The sequence below is a fragment of the Xyrauchen texanus genome, chromosome 2 (assembly GCF_025860055.1).
Source record: "Xyrauchen texanus isolate HMW12.3.18 chromosome 2, RBS_HiC_50CHRs, whole genome shotgun sequence".
Lineage (NCBI taxonomy): Eukaryota > Metazoa > Chordata > Actinopteri > Cypriniformes > Catostomidae > Xyrauchen > Xyrauchen texanus.
The window spans coordinates 52446994-52474824 of NC_068277.1; the positions used below are offsets into that span (position 1 = coordinate 52446994).

General features: G+C 38.9%; 2 protein-coding genes across 2 annotated transcripts in view; both read left to right on the plus strand.

The window, feature by feature from the left end:
• The window catches only part of LOC127658754 (SH3 domain and tetratricopeptide repeat-containing protein 1-like), a 29513-nt gene extending 22884 nt beyond the window's left edge, over nucleotides 1-6629 (plus strand). Inside the window, exons 15-18 of the mRNA XM_052148240.1 lie at nucleotides 2411-2533; nucleotides 2746-2896; nucleotides 3219-3415; nucleotides 6029-6629. Coding sequence (XP_052004200.1) covers nucleotides 2411-2533; nucleotides 2746-2896; nucleotides 3219-3415; nucleotides 6029-6307 — 750 coding nt within the window. The 3' untranslated portion in view covers nucleotides 6308-6629. The remainder of the gene's footprint in view (nucleotides 1-2410; nucleotides 2534-2745; nucleotides 2897-3218; nucleotides 3416-6028) is intronic.
• A 980-nt stretch (nucleotides 6630-7609) lies between these two features.
• LOC127658817 (serine protease HTRA3-like) lies at nucleotides 7610-27795 on the plus strand. The gene is made up of 9 exons (XM_052148360.1): nucleotides 7610-8322; nucleotides 18297-18396; nucleotides 20200-20422; nucleotides 20547-20741; nucleotides 23164-23196; nucleotides 23293-23407; nucleotides 23529-23586; nucleotides 23706-23801; nucleotides 26358-27795. Exons 1-9 carry the CDS (start codon nucleotides 7908-7910, stop codon nucleotides 26524-26526), a joined length of 1404 nt encoding a protein of 467 aa, XP_052004320.1. The 5' UTR covers nucleotides 7610-7907; the 3' UTR covers nucleotides 26527-27795.
• The last annotated feature ends 36 nt before the right edge of the window (nucleotides 27796-27831 follow it).

Below are 27831 nucleotides of genomic sequence, written 5' to 3' on the forward strand. Positions count from 1 at the left end.
AAAGGGAGTCGCTCACCAGATGCATCTAACATGGCATGGCGTGTTCTGAAATTCAAAACAATCATTTATTTTCAACAGAGGTATGCACACACACATCCAACTCTCAGCGACAACATTCTGAAGTACCATGGAGCGCAAGCCACATAGTTTTAAATAAAATTTGACCCAAATCAATATTAAAGGACAAAGATTATTTACTGTGATATATTGTGTATAAGTATATTTCATAGAGCCTACACAATGTATTTTGTGTTTTTTTGTGGTTTGACCGCTTGAATGAAATACCTATTCATGGCTACATACAGAGAAATTGCATAATAAATATCACGCAGTTACACCAGTTTCACTAACCTGCAGAGGTGTAAAATAACAAATTACAAATACTCACATTACTGTAATTAACTACATTTTCCCAAGAATTGTACATTTTTAAGTAGTTTAAAAATTGTATACTTTTACTTGAGGACATTTTAAATGCTGTAACTGTATTTTAATGCACTATTTACCCACCGTCTGTGTTTGCTACTTCCCTGTCCTGATTTTATTTGTATCTATCAACATGATTGGCTAGGGAGAGTCTTGTGACTCCCGTCAAATCAAATCACACATAAAAACTTGAATGGCAGCTGCAGATCTGGTGCCAACTGTTATGGATGTGGAGGATGCCTCAAGCACAGTTTACACCTGAACATCACGGCTGCCCCTGAAAGGGATTTTCGCAGTGAAAAAGGCCAATTGCTTGATCGTGTGATGTGAATTTAGCTTGCTCAAGCCAGATATCAGCATTAAACCTGCCTCTCATTTGAAGAAACATATCAATGTAATAATTTCTATGTGTGCTACATTTTTAAATTGCAGCATAGAGTTTCTATTATAAAGCAGCATAGCTTTCGCAACTCGGTACTCAATACTCCCTGCTCATGATTACTTTTCAATGAGCTACTCTTTTACTATGCTATGCTAATGGGAGCATATCAGTTTTGTTTGCTTATACGACATCCTCCAAGCATTGGGCAATGGACTGCCTTTATTGTCAAAGACTGGAGATATCATGTCGGAATTTCCCACATCCGACTTTGAATGGAACACAACATAAGGGTTCAGAGAAAAATTGGCAGCTGGCAGCAAGAAGTACCTGCCAATGTAGCAGGAAATGGGAAGGGCTAGCATGTTTGAGGGCAAGTAGTTTCTTCCTCCTTCATAATAAAAGCGCTAGCAGAAAGGTCAAACTAAACGTGTTTTAAAATAAAACCATGCTTCTGGATTGTTGTTTTTGGTTTACTTTCTTTTATAATTTTTTTTTTTTTAATTTAAAATATAAAATCATGAATGAGGAATACAGCAATAAATATGGGCTTGTTTAAGGCTGGCAGTTCAAAATGCAGCTTACTTATGGAAAGTATAGAGCTGTTCAGGTTGTAGTCCAAAAACCTGGAAGAGAATTTGCCATGGTTTCCCTCAGGATTTTCCTATGGGGTTTTTCAACGTCAAATAAGGTATGTGGTAAACATTACTTGAAGATTCTTGGACGTTTTGTTGTACAACATAAATCACACGCTTTCATACCTCAAACATGAATGTTGAAACCATATTGAATTGAATACTTTTTTTTTTTTTAAACAGCGGCCATTATAAAACCTAATTGGAAAATACAGAGGGAACCCATGACGAATTAGATTTCCTGGTTTGCCTACAATTTGACGTCATGTCTGAACCGATCTTTAGGCAACATTTCTAAATGTCTTTTATATGAATGGTTCATTTTTGTTCCCATTATATTTTTGACAGTTTTTAGCTACTCTCTATTAAACAAATAAATGAATTGTTTCAGTGAGTATGGGTAATTTAATCAGAAGTGTAATGTCTCTCTTTGGCGTAGGCCCCATCTGGCGGTCCGAAAAAGTTGTACTCTGAACCGTCATATCCTGCCGGAGATAGGAGGTTGGGGTGAGGAGCCTACCCCCTGCAGGACGGGACTCAACTGGTGGTGGTGGGGTGGTGGAGGTTGCCGTGTTAGCACACTGAAGTAGCAATGTGATCGATTGTGAGCAGACATATAAAGCGATGGCTTACATGTGATTGGCTAGGAATTACCCAGCTAATGGTGCGATGATGTAATGGTGCGATGATGTACAGCTGCTAGTCTTCTCGCTAGAACTACGCTGCACTTACATTCATTCTTTTTGCAATTCAGTTTTGCACAGGTAGTGGTGCAGAAATTAAACACCACCCTTAAATCATGAATATAAATAAGTTGGACCAAGGGCGGACTGGCCATAGGGAGTACCGGGACTTTTCCCTGTGGGTCGCTAAACAGTGCCACGATATAAAGGGGTTCCCGCTATACAGAAAATGACACCAACACCTTACCTTCTTACCTAATTACAGGCCATTACTGTCTGTGTAACAGGTAGCCCAGGACATGGCCCTGAGCACAGGAGACACGCTCTTCACCCTGGAGCTGTTGGAGGCAGCAGGGGATGTGTTCTTCTACAGCTCACAGGACAGGGAGAAAGCCGTCTGCTTTTACAGGGTAAGTCACGCACAGGTTGTTCAGAAAAAGTAAGATCTCTCACACTGTTAATGTCAGGTCACTGTTATTTCCTCTTATGCATTTTCTTTTTACTATGTTTTTATTCAAATACATCTATCATAATCATAACTCTTAAGCTGCTTTGTAACTTAACTGAATTCATTGTATGTAATTAATTGTAAAAAGTGTGTGTGTCTGTTTGTGTTTATAAGGACCGAGCACTCCCCATTGCGGTGAAGACGAGCAGTGTTCGCTCTCAACTAAGACTGTGTAATAAGCTTTCAGAGCTTCTGTTGCAGTTGAGACAGCATTCGGAGGCCGTTGTGTTCGCTCAGACTGCATTAGGCATTAGCGTGAGTCTGGGTAGGTTAACACGTGTCCATACACACATGAACACTATTAAGTACAGTATGTTTTTGTTGTGCTTTTTTTTTTAACAAACATAGGGCATCACTTCCCTATTAAACATTGTTATCTAGAGAGGGACTCTTTTGTATTTTCTAAATCCTAGTGATTTACTGATTTAAAAAACCTTAACATGGCTTCCAGCCAATTATTTTGTCTGTTTCTGAGAACAAAGCACACATGGTAAACTCATGACAGTGCACACAGCCAAAACCTTTAGGAGAAGAATGTGTCCTAGATAGATAACAATCTTTTTCATCATCTGTGCTTTATTTTATAGCTGACCATTTAAATGAGAGGGTAGCCTTCCATCGACTCGCTACATTGTACCATTGTCTGGATCAGTTTGAAATGGCAGAGCACCATTTCTTAAAGGCCCTATCTCTGTGCCCCTCACCCCTGCAGTATGATGAAGAAACCCTGTACTATGTCAGAGTCTACCAAACACTGGGAGACATTATCTTTTATGATCTAAAGGTAAGAGATCCTCAGATGTGGCTTCTATAAGCACCAAATTGTACAGTACTAAGGCTTGGGCCATTCATCATCTATTATTTTAAATGTCAATTGTGAATTCTGCTTTTTAGTGCTTATAAAGGGATAGCTCTCCTCATTTACACGCCCTCTTGCCATCCTAGATGTTAATAACTTTCTTTTTTATGAAAAGCACAAACAAGGATTTTTAGAAGAACACCTCAGCTCTGTAGGTCCATACAATGCAGGAGAATAGTGACCAGACCTTTAGAAGCTCAAAAAATCACATAAAGGCAGCATAAAAGTAATCCATATGACTGAAGTGGTTTAATCCATGTCTTCAGAAGTGATATGATATGGGTGAGAAACAGATCCAGATTTAAGTAATTTTTTTTACTATAAATCTATAGTAAAAAAAAGGTATCAATTACCATCCACTTTTGTTGTATGAAAACTAGTACTGTGGACATTGTGCAAAATAAATTCTTTGGTGTTCCCTGGAAGAAGAAGAAAAAAAAATAAGTTTCAAATAACATACAGTACTGTGCAAAAGTGTTAGGCACTTGTGAAAAATGTTGCATAGTGAGGATGTCTTAAAAAATAATGACATAAAAAGTTTTTATTTATCAATTAACGTCATACAAAGTCCAGTAAAAAGCTAAATCAATATTCATTGTGACCACCTTTGCCTTTAAAACAGCCCCAATTCTCATAGTTACATCTGGACACAGTTTTTCTTGGTTGTTGGCAGATATGATGTTCAAAGCTTCTTGGAGAATTCACCACAGTTCTTCTATCTGCAGTATTTCAGTCTCAATTGCTTCTGTCTCTTTATGTAATCTCAGACTGACACGAAGTTCAGTGGGGGGATCAGTGGGGGACATGACATCTGTTCTTCTATTCTAAACTTTTCTATTTGCAAAAGTAATGTTTGGGAGTCTAACATTTATATTTCCTATTAACACTGAAGCTGAAGATATCAATACCCATCTTAAGACAACTGTTTTTGTGAATCATCTTAAGTGCCTAAAACTTTTGCACAGTACTGTAAGTGTAAGAAAGTGTTGACCGATTTGTCATATATAGTCTACTCAAAAATGAAATTCTGTAATCATTTAATCGCTCTCGTATGACTTTCTTTTTTCCATGGAACACAAAAGGAGATATTTGGCAAAATATAATAAAGAAAATATAGTCACCATTCACTTTCATTGTAAAAAAAAGTTATATTTCACCCAAAAATGAAGATTCTTTCATCATTTACTCACCCTTATAATTGACTTCACTGGCTGCCAGTCAAAAACCAGATAGAATTTAAGATTTGACTTTTTACTTACAAGGCTCTTCATAATTTAACACCTTCATATCTACGTGATCTTCATGTTTACTCACCAAACCGATCCCTTAGATCATCTTCTTCCCTTACTCTTACTGTACCCTCTATACGTTTGACTACTATGGGGTCTAGAGCTTTTAGTTATACTGCTCCTTGTCTTTGGAATTCTCTTCCACAAGATGTAAGAAATAGCCCTGCTCTACTAATTTCTTAACCACATCTCAAAACCCATTATTTTAGATTATCTTATTTCTAATTTTTAAGAATTGCATTTGTTTGTCTTAGTGTATTTGTATTTGTTTCTTTTATCATGTTAGATAAAGTAATGCAATTATTCTTTGTGTTTTTTAATGTACATGTAAGGTGTCCTGAAAGGCACCCACAAATAAAATGTATTACTCATCCCAGATGTGTATGACTTTTTTTCTCCTGCAGAACACAAAATGAAGATTTTTAGAAGAATATCTCAGCTCTGTAGGTCCATACAATGCAAGTAAATGGTGACCAAAATTTTGAAGCTCCAAAAAGCACAATAAGGATGCATAGAAGTAATCCATACAACTCCAGTGGTTTAATCCATGTCTTATGAAGATCCAATAGATTTTGGGTGAGAACAGACCAAAATGTAACACATTTTTCACTATTAACCTTGATAGCAGTCTCCTTGGTGATCATGATTTTAATCTTAATTACACTTCCTATAACACCATCTAATGCTCTGTGTCGGCATCAAGCACTAGGAAGTGTAATTCAGCTTGAAATCATAATTGTGCCTAGATATTGCAATGGCAAGTTTTACTGTGAAAAAGGAGTTACATTTTGGACTGTTTTCAGAACACATGGATTAAACCACTGGAGTCGTATGGATTACATAAATGCTGCTTTTACCTGCCTTTTTGATCTTCAAAGTTTTGGTCACCATTCACTTGATTGTGAGAGCTGAGATATTCTCCTAAAAATCTTTGTGTTCTGCAGAAGAAAGAAAGTCATACACATTTGGGATGGCATGAGGGTGAGGGAATGATGAATGAGTTTTCCTTTTTGTGTGAATTCTTCCTTTAATTTCAGATTTATATTTTTTAGCTAAACCAGAAGATGGCAGTATAAGTACACATTGAATAAATGGCTACTTATTGTCTCATTCACCACCTGATTTCCATCCACTCATAATAGAAAATATCAGTTTACTCGAGTTCAATATAAGAAAGTTCAATATATCATAAAGCGCTATAGTTACCTGCAAACGTATGACTTTATGTAACTTTTCCTCTGTGTCCCAGGACCCATTTGATGCTGCTGGCTATTATCACATGGCCTTGGCTGCTGCTATGGATCTGGGCAACAAGAGGTCTCAGCTACAGCTGTGCACTCGGTTGGCTACTCTCTACCACAACTTTCTCATGGACCGTGAACTCTCACTGTACTTCTACCAGCGAGCACGGGCTTTCGCTAATGATCTCCACATTCGTCGCATCAACCTGTCACCAGACCAGAATTTCAGGACCACGGCCCAGTACAAAAACACAATATCTGGGGCACCAAATAGAACTGGACTCTAATTGGATATGACACTTTCACTGAACACTGTTTTGATTTGACTTGTGTGCGAATTCCTATGTGTATGTTTAATTTACCAGATCTTAAGTGTACTAGTCACAGAATGTCTGACCCAGTGTGACATGGGAATTGTTCCAGCAAGTGTTTAGTGGACTTTACGCTATACAACTTTCAGGCATCACTTGCTTTGTATTAAATGCAATTTACCCCCTGAAGTGTGACCAATGAACACGATTTTACCTCAACAAGGGCTTTTCTGTTTGTACTAAGTGCAGAAAATGACAGGCGTTGTAGATTTAAATAAACATGTTCACGGCTGGTGAAATACATGACTTGACACAAGCCCTCACAGCTCATTCAAAACAAACCCAGCAGTTCTTCAGGGTCTACTGCTTTGGTGGCATTCAAATATATGTGCAAAAATGAGATCATGTTGCCACTGGTCACCCATAAAAGTGGTTACCCATAAAAGCCGGCACATTCCGCGGCTGACCCACTGGCCCGCTTGGTTCTTCCGAGGGCCAGTTCACCCCTGATCGGCACCAAATTGCATCGGACCACCGGGAAAATGCCCGGTATGCCAGATTACCAGTCCAGCCCTGATGCCCATATAATAAGATTTAATTGCTTAACAGAAAGTTGCACACTTTGAATTCTTAAGGAAAACGTGAGGCTTTGACCATGGTAATACAATAACAGGATTCTTTCTTTCCTCTTCCTAATAAAAGTCTGTTGTGGTAAAATGAATATCTTCAGATAATAGGTGTGGGTGAGAAATAGATCAATATTTAAGTCCTTTTTAAATCTCCATAAATCTCCATTTTCACTTTCACATTCTTTGATTGCTTTTGGTGATTTGCATTCTTTGCGCATATCACCACCTACTGGGTAGGGAGGAGAATATTGGATTTAAATATTGGAAAAGGATTTAAATGTTGACCCACACCTATTATATCACTTCAGAAGACATTCATTAATTTACTGGAGTCTTATGGATTACTTTTATGCTGCCTTTATTTGCTTTTTGGACCTTCGAAGTTCTGGCCACTATTAATTTGCATTGTATAGACTTTCAAAGCTGAGATGCTCCTCTAATCGCCTTTGTTTGTGTTCAGCAGTAGAAAGAAAGTCATGGCATGTGAAATATGGCATGAGAGTGAGTAAATTATGAGTTTATTAATTAGTTAGGTGTGACAACCAAGGGACCAACTAAAGAGAGAAAGTTGAGATAAACACTTTCAGTGATTTGTATAGAGGAATTTCCCCGCCTCCTCTGGAGAGGACAGAGTTCACTTGATGATGTTCAGATGGCCGGTAGATGCAGATATAACAGCCCCAGACAGAGAGAGGCTCTACACACAAATGTGAAATCAGGGTCATCTGCGCGTATCAAGAGATCGGATTGGTTGGATAAGAACTACTTCTCTTCCTTGGAACTCTTCACAGTTTATTTTCCACTGGAGCTTCAGAGGAAACCGCACATCTCATCTGATAGTCACTTCTGCATCGGAATCTTATGCGTAATGGTGATCTCCAAAGGACACTGACTATCCCAAGCCCTGAAAATTAATTTGTTTTTACCTCCTTCATTTAAAAACAAAAATGCAGGTCATTGTGTTTGTTTCAGTAGCTTTGATTTACATCAAGGCTGTCGTCGCGGATCCTAAAGCCAAGTGTCCGGAGCGCTGTGACGTGAGTACGTGTCCGAGCCCGAGCTGTCCTAGCGGGTATGTTCCTGACCGCTGTAACTGCTGTTTGGTGTGCGCGCAGGGAGAGGGGGAGCCCTGCGGCCGAAAGGACGATCTGCCTTGCGGAGACGGACTGGAGTGCAAGCACCCTTCTGGAAAAAGACTGTCTAAAGGCGTGTGTCAGTGCAGATACAGTAGTAAAATGTGCGGTAGTGATGGAAACACATATGGGAACATCTGCCAGCTGAAAGCCGTAAGCAGGAAAGCTCTGCAACAGGGTCTGCCCGGAGTCACTAACGTGCACAAAGGACCCTGTAAAAGCAATCAAGGTAAGTGAGTTGTTTATCAAATATCAAGTGGAAGACAATGTGCGTCATGTGGTAACATCTAAATTAACTGGTTTTATTCAGGTCAAAAATGTCATTTAATAAACCAATTCATTAGGTTACACCAGCAAAAGATTTTTTAACCCTTGTGCGTCAATTTATTCAAATGTCAAAAAACTGACATAATATTATATATTAGTTTATTTTCCACTTTCAATGAGTTAATGTTTTTAACCAACATCAGTCCTGATCATAACTACCAAATATTCATTCATTTTCAAGATTTTAACCCTTTAAGTGCCATTTTGTTTATATAATGCCACCATTGTTGTGTTTTATGAAGAAGAAGAAGAAAAAAAAAAACACACAACAAATTAATTATTTTCCAAATACTAAATGCTAAGTGGATTTTTTATTTCATTTTTATATTTATTTTTTGGATTATCACAGTCTGGGATATGTCAATGATTAGCAAAAACATTGATTCTGATGCATTATTATTTTTTGTGCAGTGTCAGATTTAAAAAACAAATAAATAAAACAAAAACCTCATTACCTTAGAGGGGAAAAATGTTCATATAAAAAAAAAAACTATCCTAAAAAATATTATATATTAATATTATTTTCCACTTTCACTGACTTTTTTGACATTTTTTAAACAACATCAGTCCTGATCATAACTACCAAATATTCATTCATTTTCAGGATTTTAACCCTTTAAATGCCCGCTTGTTTATATAATGCCACTGTTGTTTTTCACACACACACACACACACACACACACACACACACACACACACACACACACACACACACACACACACACACACACACACACACACACACACACACACATTCTGACATCCATACCAACACACCCACAAAATTTTAACTGCATCATTTATTCAATTGGCCTATTATACAGCAAACAGAAAATAGAGGAAAAGCATGTATTTGCTCCGTAGGCAAAACATGAGAAAAATGGCACCATCTGGTGGAAAATATAAAAATTTTAATTTTGAAGCCAGGCTCCGGAATGAAAGCATAATATCATAGAATTCATGATTTTATGTTTTAATGACATTGGGATCAAATATTGCAGTTTCAATGGGTTTCAATGGGGACATTTTTGAATAACCTGGGTGTAACTGTTTTGTGTACACAGTGTATTATAGATGTATTATAGGAACTGAGGTTGAAATGTCAAAAAAATGGCCAACAGGTCCAGTGCCTGTTTAGCAACATGTGCTAAAAAATTTATTATTTTATAGAAAAAAAGGTTTAAAAAAAGGGTCATTTATTTAATGTGTTAGGCTTTACATCGTTAAGTTATATACTTAATAACGAATAGTTAATACTATTCATTGCTATAACTGCATGTTTGCCTTACATTACAAAAAAAAATTGTCTTAGGTGGTTGGGAAAACAAAATATTAATATTTTACTTTGTGTGGTTCAAAAGTACTGATTAAACTAAATACATTAAGTTTGTACAGGCAAACTATAATGTTGGTCTGACAAAACCTTTTAGTTTAAATTTAAGTTTAAAATAGTTTTAAATGCTTGAAGATGATTTGTTTTTAGAGGTTTTACAGTAAGATAGAAAGCAAGAAAGCAAGCCAGCAAGCAAGCAAGAAAGAAAGAAAGAAAGAAGAGAGCATCTTAAAGCAGATTAAAGGGCTTGTGTGTATATTTTGACAGCTGAAGTTTGAAATTACAAACATTACAAAACAGACTCAGAGCTCATTTAAATATTCTATCAATGTAATGTAGATTTTTGGACACTTTGACAAGACTTAAATGATGCCTTTGGAGGGCTTTTCGGAAGAATGACAATGGTTGCCAAGCTGTAGAGTCATTAAATGATCACTATTTTTGAGCCCCACACTTTTCAGCCCTTCAAAGCTCTCACAATGAAGGGTTATGTCTGTGAAGGAAATAGGGTGTAAGGATGATCATCACCTCTGAATGGAACGCACCCCATCATTCAGATGAGTTTAACAGATATTGCAGCGTGAGCCAGAACTGCCTGAACTCTTTGCAGAATTTCACCAAACGCTTGTATAGATACTGTAGGAACCTACTCTGTTTGATAAATTCATCAATATTTAAAGTGTTTGAAGTTAAATATTTCATCATTTACTGATTAAATGATGAAATAAAATTGCCCCTGGGGTCCTTGCTAGGCATAATCCGCCACTGTGTATCACATAAATATAGGAGGTGACACTTATCACTGATTTTGTAACAAGGAACATGTTTGGTTAACTGTCAGCTACACACAGTTGAGACCGCGTTGCACTTCCAGTGCTCTGCCAAAATAAAAGCTCCCGATGAATGTGACGTAAATATGACAGTAATACAGTATATTGGCAGAGGCTATATGCGCTAATGCTGCCTTCATGTGCTATCGGAATTATAGTTAATACAAGTTTCCCACTCGGAAGTTGCACATGAACGACCCCTCAAGACAGGGAAACTCAGAGATAATTTTGATACCTGAGTTTCCGAGTTGGGAGGACTTTCAACATGGCGTAGAAGAGTATGGTTTCTACAGCTAATTATTAGCGTTTGCTGTTTCAGTCATATACATTTATGAAAATCAGCAAACATTTGATGCATGTTGTACATTTGAACACTGAAAATAGCTTGTATTTGACCAAAATTCCATTATCGTCAGCAAGGTAACTGAGTTATACATATTATGGTGTGACTGGTGTCAAAATAATAGTTCTTCAAAAAATAGGATGACTTAATTCCGACAACAAAGCACTTGAACGCAATGTACTTGTAATTACCACTTCAGAAGATGGAAGTAGGATAATTCTGATAGCACATGAAGGCAGCATTAGTGCACTAAGAGTAAAAAGAAACAAAAAGCACCTTCTTTGCACTAAGCGCAAATAATGTTAGATACTATTTGCACCCCTGATGAAATACTAACATACAGAATAGGGGCATCACTGCAGCGTGGTTATTGTGTTTATTTAGAGTCCCACAGACACCCTACACCAGCCCCTATGCCTAAATCTAACCCTAACCTTCCCTTACAAAAATTAACCATGGTTTTACTACATAGTGATGCCATGATATGTTGTAGTAAAACCATAGTATTCACAAAATTAAACATGGTTAGTATATAAGCACTAAATTACTGTAGTAAAACCATGGTTATTTGCATTAAAACTATAGCTTCCCCAAGAAAACATGGTTACTATCATATTACTACAGTAAAACCATGGTTAATTTTACCCAGATCAAACCATTCTCTCAACTCCCCGACCTTCAACACTGTAAGTAAATCAACCTTTATATTCACTCAAGAAGTATTTAAGGAAATATTAAGAGTGGAGACAGGAACAGGATGGGAAGAAGTGGGACAAAAGATGGAATCGAACCCGGGTTGTCCACACAAAAAAGGCACATCCACAATGTTGTTAAACTGCAGCGACACTAGAGGCGTTGTTTGTCTTCAAATTGTATGTTTCCACCAGACTATTGGAGTGCAAAAATCTGTGCTGTGATATTAGATGGTTGCCTGGGCCCTCAGAAATCATAACCCCGCCCCTGGGAATTCAAATTTGTATTATTAAAAATTGGTTAAAACATTAAACCTTAAAGCTTACCATGGTACATTTTTGCTTGCGAGGGGCAGTTGGGACATTTGATATTAGATTAAAATCTTCTGATAAGCTCACAGAATGCCATAGGCTACACCATTTAAATCAAGTAGTAAATACTGACCACATACTGATTACCAACCCTTTGCACACACACATGCACTTTAGGGACTTCACTGAAGTGCATGCAGGTAACTCCCAGTAACAACACCATGAATGAATTTTCTGTTTAGTTTACCTAATCATTACTTCTGCATTCAGAATAATAACACCATTGACATCCCCCAGCCACCATCACATAGTATAACTCCACTGATAATCTGATGGCTCACATTAGGCATTTCAAACAGTTTTGACCTCAAACTTGACAGGGAACTCTGCTGGGGCGTCAAAAGTATCAAATCTCCGCATCTAACAGGGCATTTGAGATGATGGCATCGCAGCTCGCTGAACTCACCGTGGTGGTCCAACAACTCCACCTATCTCCCGATGCCGGTTCCTCTCACGTAACAACCCCATCGGCTTTGTCAGCTCCCCGTGCCCTTTGGCGCCCAGAGGCTTGCATCCTTCCTCCAGCTCCCTACTCAGGTGAGGCAGGATCCTGTAGTGCCTTTTTGTCACAGTGAGCACTGTTCTTCACCTCACAGCCCTCTGCCTTCCCTTCGGAGAGAATGAAGTTGTCTGTCATCATCCTGTGCCTCAGCAGATGGGCCGATGTTTGGGGAACCGCCATGTACATTCTTTGCACCTCGTTTTTGGCTTTGCAGGGGAGCAATGCTGGGTGAAGGAGCTAAGCGCCTGCTCCTCAGTCGCTGCCAGTGCTCCCGGTCACGGAATCTGTTCCCCAGTTGCTGCCAGCGCTCTCGGCCACGGAGGCCATTCCCCAGTTGCTGCCAACATTCACAGCCACGAAGGCTGTTCCCCTGCCACTGCCAGTGCCCACGATCATGGAGATCGTTCCCCTGTCATTGCCTTTGTCCACAGCCATGAAGGTTGTTCCCCTGCCACTGCTAGTGCCCACGACCATGGAGGTTGTTCCTCTGTCACTGCCTGTGCTCAGAGCCGAGGAAGCTGTTCCCCAGTCGCTGCCTGTACTCACAGCCATGAAGGCTGTTCCCCTGTCATCGCATGTGCTCTTCACCACAGAGGCTGCTCCCCTGTCACTGCCTGTCCTCACAGCCACAGGGGCTGTTTCCCAATCCATGCCGGTCTTCAAAGCCACTGAGGCTGTTCCCCTGTCACCACCAGTGCTCACAGCTTGGAAGTGGTTTCCCTGTCACTACCCAGTGCTCACGGCCATGGAGGCCATTCCCCAGCCTCTGTCGGTGCCCACGGCCACAATCGCTGTTCCCCGATCACGATCAGCGCCCATGCCTTAGCCGTCCACTGCTCTATCCCCTGAGCCACTCCCCCCTGAACCCTGTCCAGCAGCTGTCACCCAGTTCACTGCCCCTTTTCCAGCGACAGCCGCCCAGTCCTGTGTTGCCTCTGTCCTGAGGCCTCCACCCAGGCAGCCACACCCTGCCTTCACCCTGAGGCCTCCTTCCAGGCTGCCAGACCCAGCCTTCGCCCTGAGGACTCCTCCAGACCCTGCCCCTTTCCTTAAACTCCATCCCTGGTTCCCCTCCCTTTCTGTTGTGTTTCCTGTTCTTCGTTAAGTGTTCATGTGTTTGTTTTCTATTTTTTCTCTTTTGTTTGATGTTCCCGTTAGGATGCCAGAAGGCATCCCTTTGGGGAGGGGGGACTGTCACGATCATGTCACCTTGTCAGGTTGGGTTTCTGTCTGACGGGACCGTGGCATTATTGTCCCGTCTCGCGTTTCATGTACATTCTTTGTGTGAGCGAGTTACCGCCATGCGAGTTACCGCAAGTTACTTCCTTCCAGATTGCTTTACACCTGTCCTGGATGCCCACAAATCTCCAGTGGAGCATTCCTTGTAGCTGCAGCCAGTGCAGAGATCGCCAATTTTCGCAAGTTTAAATTGACGTATGATTGTTGTACATAAATGCTTTGAACTGTTTTTTTATATTTGTTTATTTTTTGTTAGTTCAGTTCCGGTCTGTGACCCGGACATTCATACTCCATTCATACATATGCATAGTATCGCCGCATGCTTCTCTGTCTTACATCACACCCGCCACCTTATTAGCTCATTATTGTTTCATTAGTAACATCTGGCCTTTATTAACCCGCTTGATTTCTATCACTATTTTAGTCTCCTCATATGTGCCAGTACATATCCTGTTCTTCAACCTGGTTCTTGGTCCGGTCGGTCCTGTTTCCCTCTGCCCCAGTATGGATTCCTGTTTCCCCTACAGAGTAGTTTTTGTTGGTTCCCCCTCATGGGATTTTGTTTATTTTATTAATAAGGTATATTTGTGTAAATATCTTAGTATCGAGGTGGAAAGGAGTACGTGGGAGTCTGTGTTGCAGTCCATATGAGTGCACTTTTTATTCTCAGGATTTCACTCACACTTTTGTCTTTCAACAAGAACTTTAGTTCACACTCATCAGCTTCAGTGATAACAGTCAACATAAACTCAGAGATTCAACATAAACAGCTTTACAGCATTCAGCACCAGTTAGGGTTACGTGTGTGACTCAAACTCTCTCTCAATGACTGGTGTTCTGCCGGCCTTTTAAAGCCCGTCTCCACCATCACTGAAATGTGACACAGGTGTTTAGAGTCAATAACCTGGTGATGGCTCTTCCCACCTCTCTCCCCCCTCCACAATGTTTTTTTCACTCTGCGTTCTTTTTAATATTACTTGCACTTTTACATTTGTTCCCCCACCAACTCCCTCTGTGTTATTCTTTTTCCTTTATCCAAATAGTAAAATGATGATGATGATAATGATGATGGTAGTAATAATAATGATGAATATCTTTTTTATATATAAATTTAGAATAATTAATAAATAATTAATTTATTTATTTATCTTCCTTTCTTTCTACGTTATCTCTTTCAACCGCTTACTTTGTATATCAGATCATTCAACCAAATATGAACTTCGCATACAGGACATAAGACTACAGCTACTACATAATAGTTTGTTAGACTTATTAAGAGGATGTGAAATCTTTTTTCTCTCTCTCTTTTTCTCACGTATTGTCCATTTTATTTATTTATTGTTTGCTTTTTTTTTTCTTATTTCTTGTTTGTTCCCTCTGTAATAAAAATACATACATACATATATTTCTATGAAGGATTGACAGGAAGAGGGAGGATGCACATGTTGGAAATAGGAGCACTAACTCTCTGGAGACATGTTATCTGGGACCTAGAACTGGGCTAAAAGGCTTCCAATGGAGAAAAATGATGTATAAGAAATTACTTGGTCAGATTTGAAGGTCAAATATTCACTGGGAGTAATTGCAGAAGAGATGGGCAAGGACTTTTCCTAAAACTCTGTGCTTGATGGCTTTACCACATATAAAAATATTTCAACAAAACCAGGATTAAAGGAACCAAGCTGGAAGCAATCATCCACCCATAATTTACTGTTGGCCCCTGCAATACCACTGCCCACACTGGTGTATATATATATATATATATATATATATATATATATATATATATATATATAGATTTGATGATTTACTCCATAGTGGGGTAGGTAGCAAAACTCTAAGCAAAGGAACCCACAGACAAGCCTGTGCCTGTTTGGAGAGCAACAAGTTATTATAGCATTAAAAGTCACATATATTATAGTGATTCATTCTATGCAATTTAAGCTACTAGCCTCTGTATGAAGTAAACCAGTGCTTCAGAAACATATGCAGCTCAACAGCTTTCCACCAGATTGTGTGAGCAGCTGCTCATATGATGTCTGGTTTGCTCACTATTTCAGACTGGAAAAATGAATGAGGAAACTATTAACAGCGTACAGTATTTAGACATAACATTTTGGTTTATGTCTAGATGACTTTGGGTTAAGTGGCATTTCTTAGCATGATCTGTAATTGTCAAAATGAACTTGCGCTCATTGCAATTGGAAATTGACTTATATGGCAGTCATGAAATCTGATAGGTCAAGACTCCGTGATGCAGCCGTATCGGAATGTGCTTTTACTTGGGCTGCTTCATTTGATTAATGATTAACAGTTGAGTGTGATTTATCTCATACTTCCTCTGGTCTCTCACAGCCTCAAATTTCTTTTTTTTTGTCTCTCACAAAAAAAATTTCTAGCTACAGCAGAGCTTCAATGGATGCTGTGCACACAATTCTTTGGAATATACTGTAAATATAAATGATTTGCTTCAGTTAGCTGTTGTTCCGATGTTAAAATATTTTCGTCAATCCCAGCTTAATGGGCAGAGACATCTATTAGTAAGCCATTCATACTGCAAGTTGATTCACTGCACTCTATGTAGCTGTGTTTGGCTCAAAAAATGATAAGGGGATGTCTGCGTCTTGCAAGACTACTACAAAGCATGACCACTACAAACAAATGGCATAATGCTGTGTACACTATGCTCAGTGCTTTAGTTTAGCAGAGGAACTACGGCAAGTTTCAGATGGTCTTAAATCCTGGTTCATCTTTAAATTCTAGGTTAGTCGAACAATCAAAGGAATGAAGGGAGTGAGTGTAATTGTGTGCCAACACGGCCATAGGAAACAGCAGTCAGCTAAAGGAAAAAAAACACCCAAATGTTTGCAGGAAATAATAAACCCTAATTACTATAATTTTACATGCTGAACGCCATCCTTTCCTATCGGTCTCTTTCTCTCTCCTTTATGCACATACACACATACTGTACACTCAACACAACTCAAATGTGCACAAGGATTAAAAACCACCTACTGTTTATAGAGGAACATTTCCTGTGTTTAAAAAAGACTTTTCTACAGCTATCATCAGTCCATGCCATTGCCATCAGTTACAAATAAAATACAATACTGTTCAGATTCAGTGTTGGGTGTAATTGGATTGCAAAGTAATAAGCTACTGAGAAAACAGACACTATTTTGAATTTGTTGTTTGTGACAAGTGTTTTAGAAAGTAACTTTAAAGTAAAGTCATTAGTAATGTGATTACATTTTCAATGAAGTAATCAGTAAAGTAATATAGTAATTTAGTCATTTGTAGTGGATTACTCTTTTTTTTTGTAACTTAGACCCTGTTTCCACCTGGTATTAGGATGAGTCTTGGGTGATCCAATCACATGTGATCAGGTGAGACACGTCACTGTTTACACCTGGTCGCTTAAATGCATCCCCTGTGACAACTTGTGTTCGGATTTGGAGGGGAGGGTCTCTTTTTCATGACGACATACATCAATCACTCTGTCAGTGTGTTACTGCATGATAATGAAGTGCAGCAAAGTCAGAAAAGACAAAAATGTATTAATGGTATGTAATACCTGTATTAATGGAGCTTCAGGCGTTCATGCTTGTCATCTGTGTTGATATCAGACTAAAGAAGATCACTGAAGCTCTCGTGATTGTGTATGTATTTACCTCTTTTTTAAATTGTACGATAAGATGGCTCTTATATTTCCTTATAAAGTCGTTTATAAACGGCAAACTTTAAGCTAGTTTTAGCGCAGCAGTTGATTGACAGGTGAGGGTGGCACTTTGCTGCTGCCGGGAGGCATACAGGATGGATTAGCGTTAGGGTGCCTATACAGTAGAGTTAACGCTGCGTCAGAGAACGCTGCGAATGAATTGATTTCAAAGGGAATGCTGCATTGGAAAGACTAAATGCAAGGGTTTAATTTAGTGAAGCTCCGTCATGTGACCAAAAGTTACAAACATTTTACAGCGCACTCTGGTGTAGGCATCCATTGACTAATGAGAATCTCAGAGAAGCGGGACTAGCTTTGCTGTGAAATCAAAAAACATGTGGATAAGCTCAAACATATTATATTCATTCCTTGTACTCTATTTTAAAAAGATAGTAATTGTGGATAAATAGCCTGGAGAAGAGTTTCAATGTTTACTGGTACATTGTCAAATAGATATATTTTAAATAGCCATCTCTATCCGTGACCACCTCAACCCTATGTTGTGCATGCCTTCCAAATGGACTTTTCACAGTCCTGTGTGTGCAACACTCCATCAGAGCTTTCCCTAGTGTGTAAGAATCCTAAGCGCCCTACACCTCAAATGTGATGTAGACACATGCGTATTTGTCCACATCCGTATCTGTTTTTTGTGATCCGATTACAAAATGTTTTAGACCCCGTTTAGACCTGTACTTAGAGCTGACCACACATGATCGGATCACCCGAACCACATCTTAATACCAGGTGGAAACGGGGTCTTCCCCAACACTGGTCAGATTTTAGATTATAGGATTTAAATAACTGAGAGTGTAATTATTAACATGAGTAATTCTTTCTGCTAGTATAGGTCCCAAACACCCCAACAGCCCGAGGTACAAATTCAACTTCATTGCTGACGTGGTGGAGAAGATCGCTCCTGCTGTGGTGCACATTGAGCTGTTCCTAAAGTAAGCCCAACACCAGATTTGCAAACACTTTCATGGTGAGATAACCCTGTGCAGGGCTCTAAAACTGTGAGGAGAGGTTTGCAAACACAGATGTGTGAGAGCCGCTGCTGTCTGTAGGTGAACAAGCAGAAGCTGTTAATTTGTGAATGAACATATTTGAACACTTAAGCCACACTTACAAATGTATTCATTTCAGTGCATTAGATAACAAAATATCAAACCAAATGGCTTTTAGAAAGAAAATAAGCACAAGCACACTTGTTTAAAACTTTTTGTAACATGCTTATTGTTATTGTGAACTACACCTATGTGAACTTTAGGGTAAATTCACTTTAGGACCAATTGATTAAAAGTAATTCTGTAAGTTAATTCTGAGAAAAAAAGGTCTAGCATCATTTTGCAGATGCCACATTTTTATTCCTACTTGGAAGCTGTTTATGAACGCTGCTTCAAGTTGTAAGTATGAGAAAAATTTTCATACCCGAGTTTACAGAGAAGCATCTGTTAGCATCCTGCAAGACTACCACAAGACACGCCCACCACAATGCACACCCACTACAAGTTTTCAAATAACAGGCGAAATGCTAAAGTCTTGAAACAGCTGAATATCACATTTATACACTGTGCTTGTTGTGTTTATTTGAGTTCCACAGCAACCCTACACCTACATCTATCTCAATCCCGATCCCGATCCCGATCCCTACCCCTAAACCTAATCACAAAGATAAAAACATTTAAAGTTTGTAAAATTATTAAATACACTGCAACTTGAATGAAGAGGAGAAGCTAGCATATCCTAAGCTAATAGGCTAACCGGTTAGCTTGTGAGCAACTGGAGAAAACAGAACAGAAATGTTTACCATTTATATCTTCAGTTTAATATAATGACATGTGACATAATTTAAACGTTATTCTTTGTCAAATTTACACGGTTAAGAAGAGAACATGTATCATACAGTGATTGCAGCCAATAAAATCACTTAATAAACCAAGGTGGGTGTTACTTGGAGTGGGCATGTTATGTAGCGGGTGTTCCTTGTAGTCTTGAGGGACGTAGAGAGATAAAGTTGGGTTTACGATTTGGTAGGAGATGTAAGCATTAAACATGGCGGTTTCAATAGTGAATAATGTTTTTTTATGTTTTTTTTCTAAATGTATCAGGAACTATTTGATGCTTATTGTACATTTTCAAAAAGAGAAAATTACCAAATTTTGACCAAAATTCCACCATCGTCAGCAAATTTGCTAACTTTTATTACTGTTTATTACTGTACGGTGTCAGAATAAGGGGGCGGCTGTGGCTCAGGTGGTAGAGCGGGTTGGCCACTTTGGGGGTTCGATTCCCGGCCCACATGACTCCACATACCGAAGTGTCCTTGGGCAAGACACTGAACCCCAAGTTGCTAGCGCCTTGCATGGCAGCTCTGCCGTCATTGGTGTAGGAGTGTAAAACGCTTTGGTAACCACTAAGGTTAAAAAAGGCGCTATATAAGTGGAGACCACGGTGTCATAATAATAGTTCCCCAAGAAATATGCATGAATGAACCTGACGTCTTCCATGTTTCCAACAACAAAGCACTTGAACTTGACGTGCTCATAATTATGACTTAAGAAGTGGGAAGAAGTGTAATTCCGATAGAACATGAAGGCATCATTACTACCTTTTGGCGGAAACAAAACTAAATCAGATTAAAAACCAAGAATTAATGTGAAACAAAATGGGAAAAAACCCTTCTTTATTAGAGAATGTGAACTTGTCAATCCTTCACCAGATGCCTTTAAATTGTCACTTTTTCCCTCTAGCAACCCCCTCTTTGGCCGGACAGTTCCACTATCTAGTGGATCTGGTTTTGTAATGTCAGACACTGGGCTGATCGTGACCAATGCCCATGTGGTTTCCAGCACTACACCTGTTTCGGGTCATCAGCGACTCAAAGTACAGATGCGTGATGGAGATGTATACGAAGCCACGATAAAAGACATTGACAAGAAGTCGGACATCGCCACTATTAAGATTAACCCACAGGTAAAGGCTTTATTATTTTATGGCAATCTTTGAAATATAAATTCATAAAACCAAAAGGCAACCTTTTAAAAAGGTGTAATTTAAAAATGATTGAATCAAATTCCTCCTACCACCCCTTTTGCAGAAAAAGTTGCCTGTTTTATTACTGGGTCACTCCGCAGACCTGCGCCCTGGTGAGTTTGTGGTGGCTATTGGCAGCCCTTTTGCCCTGCAGAACACAGTGACGACAGGAATTGTCAGCACAGCACAGAGAGATGGAAAAGAACTGGGTCTTCGTGACTCAGACATGGACTACATCCAGACTGACGCAATCATCAACGTAAGACAGATGTTATGAGTCTTACTGGTTATGTAATATTTAACTAAAACCTCCAGAAGTACATTTTTGTAATGACATTGCATGTATGAATTAGCTAATTTTTCCATATTGTGGACATACGAGATTAGATTTGTGCCAAAAGTATTGAATGTAAATTTTCAAGTATTAAAAAAAGTTAGAGCTGTCAAAATGAATGCGTTAACGCATGTGATTGATAAAAAATGTTTAAAGCGTTAATTTTTCTTAAACACGATTAATGTATTTACCATTAATACAGCATGAACCAGCATAAACACTTGTCGGAAGGGCGGAACCTTTGTAATGTGTCCACCCAGAATCATTTCACTGACGCACACTTCACAACACACGCACTACAGCGCTTCCATAACAATGCAGATAGCCACAGATGCAGATTCGTATTGTGGCGGATGAGAGTTTAAGAGATTTAACCCCTTAAACCATATTGACCCACCGGTGGGTAAAATGTTGATGTCCCCGATACATAAGTGAGGGCAGGGCCGGCCCAAGCCTTTATGGGGCCCTAAGCAGAATTTGATTTTGGGGGCCCTCTTGATCATGCCAACATGATTTACTATTGTCAATGCATGATTATTTGCACACTATAAATCTAACACACCCATTACATCAATTGTATTAATTGTAGCTGTGTTGGTTACATCATACCAATGTCTGCGGGCATGTTTTTACCCTTCTAATGTTTTTAATTGTAACAGTAGCAAACCCACAAGAAGTAGAAGGACCTATAAGGAAATTACATTCATAATTATAATTACAAATATTAATCTCAGGATATTCTACAGTAAACTGTGCAAATACAAAGGCTGCTGTGCTATTAACTTACCTGCCACATCCGCTGAGGTTGAAACAGACATGGAAGGACTAGCAGGATCAGTGGATGCAGGTGCTGGTAAGTGCTCCCGCCTGCAGAGGAATTGATGAAAGATTGAAAAAAATAATAATAATAAAAGCTTGCCATGTTAGATGTCATATTAGAAGGTAATGCAACTTTCTGTCAAAAACAAAAAAAGATCTCACAAAATGCATGGTTTATCCATATAAATATATTGATTTGGGATTCCTGAAAACCCACCTGCTGTATCATCAGCAGCAGCAGCTGTAGCACTGGCACTTGGGGCAGGTGGCATTTGTTGTGCCCCACCTCCAAAATATTTCAACAGTGCTCCTATAGAGAAATTTCATAAGAGTACATAGTTGACAGAACAGAAAGTTATTTTAAGCAGTAAGTACACCCTGTACATCTGTACACCCAAAACAACAACTCTTATTCCATAACTAGCTAATTGAGGCATAAAGATAGTGGGATATAATAGCAAAGACCCCAAAATGAATAGCCCAATGTAAATAATGTTAAGCTGTTATCATTACCAAGTTTATAGAACAGAAGCTTATTTTTATTACAAACATATATACCCAGGAACAACTTATTTTTACACAGAAGACAAAAACTTTAATCTAAAACTAGCTAAGTAATATGCTATTATGGATGTTTAATCAAATGTGAACTTTCCTAAAACAAGAAGATATGCTACCTAGGGTATGCTAACTAACTAGCCAGCTAACGTTAGCTAGCTAACAAAGCCTAGCTACTTAACATACCTTTATCTTGCTGTTTATTCTCTTCCTCGGGTTTCTTCTTTTTCCTTTTCTCTGCACCAGAGTGAGATGTCGTTGTTTTGTGACATTGCTGTTTTGCTGCAATCCTGCTGCCTCTTCAATCAAATAACTGTCTGACTGCGTTTGCATCCTGCAGCCCGTTAACATAATATTGCGTTTTTCTATAATTACTATTGTCCAATTGACATAATATATCACAAAAAAAAAAAAAATCAAGCTGTCATTTCATGTGCTCTTGGGGGGCCCCTGGTGGCCACGGGGGTCCTAAGCAGCCGCTTAGTTCGCTTATGCCATGGGCCGGCTCTGAAGTCAGGCATATGTGGTATAATCTGAAAGCATAGAATCTGAACTTTTTATAGAACACCATCACATTTTGCATTTATGTTACATAAAATAACAAAATAAGGGCTGAAAACATCCACGTCGCAAATAAGCGCCACCTAGAGGTAGTGTGGTATAAATATTAATATGACTATAAAAGTCTTTCAAATAGCACTTAAAAAGAGTCTTTTTTTTTCCTTCAAGTTATATATCAAATGAAAGCTCTCACTGATATTTTTTCAGGAATGTTATTATACAATGTATTTTGTTGCCCTGATACCTAGATCTTAAAAGAATCACAATGTGAAATATGATTTAAACTTCCAAAGTTTTCATTAGTGACTCTTAACTTGTATTTTTGTTTGATACTTGAAAAGTTATGATCAATACTGGCACAAATTGAGCACCAGTAATTAACCAATTATTATTTTGTTTTTCATCTCAGTATGGAAACTCAGGTGGACCACTAGTCAATTTGGTAATTATTTCATGCTTTCCTTTGCAACACCTCTATCATACAGTAGACTTAATGATGAAACATGTTGATGTAATATTTGATTTGTCTGATTACTAGGATGGAGAGGTGATAGGAATCAACACACTGAAGGTAGCTGCAGGAATCTCCTTTGCCATTCCTTCAGACAGAATTACCCGCTTCTTAAATGATTCTCTGGGAAAGCAAAACAAAGGTACAAAACAATGTGTTGGGGAGGTCACAGTCGTCTGGCTGATATTAAACATCTGTTTCATTTTTACGGGCCATTCTTGCTGAATAGTCTGTGTTAACACAAGTTTTACATGTTGTTTCAGAGACAAGATCCTTGAAAAAGCGTTTCATTGGAATTCGAATGCTCACCATCACAGAAGCGTGAGTGTCACACAAAGTACATTTAAACCACCTAAACTTAATCTAGACATTCCTGACTTTGACCATGTGCTGTTCATTCATTGTGAGTGAATGTAAGGTATTCTGTTTGTCTCCTCTAGTCTCGTGGAGGAGCTGAGGCAACAGAATCCAGACTTCCCTGATGTCAGCAGTGGGATCTATGTTCATGAGGTGGTTCCTCACTCCCCTGCTCAGAAGTAAGCACCAGCCAAACCAGATGCTCTGTGGTCTTTCAGTTGTGGCTGTGTGACTTCAGAACTCTCAGCCAAGCAGTTTATCTCAGTCTGTCTTTACCCAGTGGAAGATTACATATTGAACGTCACGACTGAAAAAATAAAAGTGAAAATACAGAGAGGTTTACAGAATAATAAATTGCACGTAAGGTCTGCACCTCTTAATGAAATTGTGCTGAGTTTTAGCAATTATAAAAGACTATGTCGTCCTTTAGGATAATGACAACATTGGACAAAGTGGAGCATTTTTCACTAGTTCTTTTGGATTAGTATGTTATGATTAAGGCCACATTCACACTAATACGTTTTCATTTGAAAAATGCCTCTCTAACCAAATTACGTGACTGCATCAAAGTTTTTCCTAAATGACATTACGCGTTTCCGTTTCACGTGTGGCGGTAGTTCCGTAGTGAAATGTCCACTGTGTGGCGATAAAAGGGAGTTAAATGTTCTCCCAAACAGATGAGGTTAAGGTTGATTCTGTTGTGACTTTTAACCTCCTGAGACCGGAGCGTGACCGCTGTGTGCATTTTCCATTTCCCTTTTTGATTTGTAATTAGTAGCACCTAATAAACAAGCAAAACAAACATTTTATAGAGAGTAACAGTTCACCTAAATGTTGATGTCCACATATGTGGACAGTGGGATTAAGTTGTGAAATTGTAAATAATACAAAAAGAATATAGAAAGTCTTTTTTTTTTATGTTTCTAAGAGTGTTGGTTATTCATGTTTTTGAGACGTTGTAGACATTACATCTGAAATTAGCATAATTCATTCAGAATCTATGTACTGATTAACATTGTCCTATGTCTGCCAAACATGTTGAGGGGTCCAAACATCATCTGAAGCCTGAAACTCAACTTTTGAACGGATTTTAGGAGTGAGTGCACTTAGCTGAATACAGAGCAATAGGATGCTCCCTTGCTCACTATTAAGTAAATGACTGAACCTCCAGCGTTGTCTGTCTGCACTGGTCTCAGAACAGTTTGAAATGCACCTTATTTTCACCCTAACTCCATATAAAGGTATTGAAAGCAAAATTTTCCAGCTTTTGGATGAACCCATTGATGAACCCATTGATTCTCAGTGTGATAATGCAAAGCAAATATAGGATTTCTAAGGAAGAAATGCGTTAAAGCACATATTAGTGTTTAACAGCAAGGCATATCGGAAGAAACTAGATACTCTTCTTACCAGATGTAGTTTTTTTGGTGTTTCTCCCAAAGACAAACTCCGCTGAGATTGGCGCCATGTTGTTTTGTCACATAACTCTGTATGTTGAAAGTTTAACCCTTTACTGAGATCAGTCGGTTTAAATTAAATTAGATAATACATTGCGTTTAGCAAAGCCAAAATACAACGTCCACGCATATGTATGCGTTGTCGCACAAGGTTAAATCAACAAAACCTACCTCCCTACCCTATACCTTTAACCTAAACTATAGTGTCAAAAAGCAAAGTGTGACATGAAAAACGTAATTAAGCAATTACATCATTTTGTGGTGCTTCTATGACACTTTCGACTAATGTGTCGACTCATGCTCATTAGGAATTGTACCTCCTTTTCATCACAAGTGCTCTATCAATTGAGCAACTGCAAAGTTTGATCACACTTGAGCAGGCTTGTAAATCGAGTTGGTTACAGTATGCAATGCTTAAATGAATTACCTTATAAGCAATGTACTAGAGTGTTGGGTTCAATACAAGGAATGTTCAATCAGCAGTATTTGTGGCATAATGTTGATAATCGCAAAAAGTATTTCGACCTTCTTCTTGTGGCTATACTTTTGAAATAGTGAGTATATTAACGTTAGGGATTCACCCCATTCACTTCCATTGTAAGTGCTTCGCTGTAACCCAGATTATTATTATTTCTTTTTTTATTACTATCCACTTTTCTCCCAATTTGGAATGCCCAATTCCCACTACTTAGTAGTTCCAAATGGTGGCGCAGTTACTCACCTCATTCCGGGTGGTGGAGGACAAGACTCAGTTGCGTCCACTTTGTTCTACAGTCAATCCATGCATCTTATCACGTGGCTCGTTGTACACGACACCGCTGTGACTCACAGCATGTGGAGGCTCATGCTACTTTCCATGATCCACGCACAAATTACCACGTGCCCCATTGAGAGTGAGAACCATTAATCATGACCTCGAGGAGGTTACCCCATGTGACTCTAGCCTCCCTAGCAACCGGGCCAATTTGGTTGCTTAGGAGACCTGGCTGGAGTTACTCAGCACGCCCTGGATTCGAACTCACGACTCCAGGGGTGGTAGTCAGCATCAATACTCGCTGAGCTACCCAGGATTATTGTTATTGTTTTTATTATAATTATTTTTAAGAGAAGGTCAAAAGTAATTTTTGTAGTAATCAACATGTATGCAACAAATGCTGTTGCTTTAGCTAAACGTGTATTGTGAAATTAAAGAATTCCAATCCACTGCAAGCATGACACTGATTATCAGTCAAATTCAAGGATAAAACTGATTATCTTATTTGTTTACATGAATTTCAGAGGGGGAATCAAAGATGGTGACATCATCGTTAAGTTGAATGGAGAGCCACTTATGAGCACCAGTGACCTGAAGGAAGCTCTTAACAAAGACACCACACTGCTGCTGGAGGTGCGCCGTGACAACGATGACCTGCTCTTCAACATTGAGCCTGACGTCCTCATGCAATGACAATTTACTTAGAATGCAAACAATGCAATTGAACAAAAGACATTGTGCAGTCATGGCCAAAGGGATTTTTAATGGAGCATGTAAAACACCAAGGACCTCTTTTCCAAGCAGAGAAATCTCACCTTGAGCTTTTAAAAATCTCAGTCATGTCAAGCTTGCCTAAGAAGGTTTATATGAAAGGCATTTTTCATATTAGCTTTGATGCAGGTTTGAAGGGGAGAATGATTTGTGGCTAAATATAAAAAATTGCAATACTGTATTTTGTAGAATAAGACAATGCTGGTGATATTTTTTACATTTCTGCTTTTGCGCCAGAAACAGACAATCCACAATTAAATGTTAAGCAGGAAAATTGAGAAATGATATTGCTAAAAGTTATAAGGATTCCTATTATAAAAATAAATCCTTTTAAATGAAAATGATGATTCAATTATAATTGGAATTCTCTTTGTTCCTGAAACTATAAATGTTGCTAGCTCAACGTATATTGTAGAATCTTCATTGTGGCACCAGTGGCAAGAATCAATTGCTGTGCAAGGACTTTTAAAGTTTGTATATAATAACGAATTACGTTTTGATAGGATTATCTTGTCCATTCAAATGTTATGTGCTCTTTTACACCAATCAGCCACAACATTAAAACTACTTACACAATATAGTGCAGGTCCCAATCATGCCACCAAAACAGCTCCAACCTGCATCTCACAATAGCATTCTTCTGATATTCTTCTCAACACAATTGTACAGAGTGGTTATCCGAGTTACCGTAGACTTTGTCAGTTCAAACCAGTCTGGCCGTTCTCTGTTGACCTCTCTCATCAACAAGGAGTTTCCATACACAGAACTGCCGCTCACTGGATGTTTTTTGTTTTTGGCACCATTTGGATTAAATTCTAGAGACTGTTTGAAAATCCCAGGAGATCAGCAGTTACAGAAATACTACAGAAATACAGATCTGCCACCAACTAGCATCCATGCGATTATCTATTCAGCCAATCATGTGGCAGCAGTGCAGTGCATAAAATCATTCAGATACGGGTCAGGAGCTTCAGTTAATGTTCACATCAACCATCAGAATGGAGAAAAAATTTGATCTCAGTGATTTGGACCGTGGCATGATTGTTGGTGCCAGATGGGCTGATTTGAGTATTTCTGTAACTGCTGATCTCCTGGGATTTTCACACACAACAGTCTCTAGAACTGACTGGTTGCCAACAACAAAAAACATCCAGTGAGCGGCAGTTCTGCGGACAGAAACACCTTGTTGATGAGAGAGGTCAACAGAGAATGGCCAGACTGGTATGA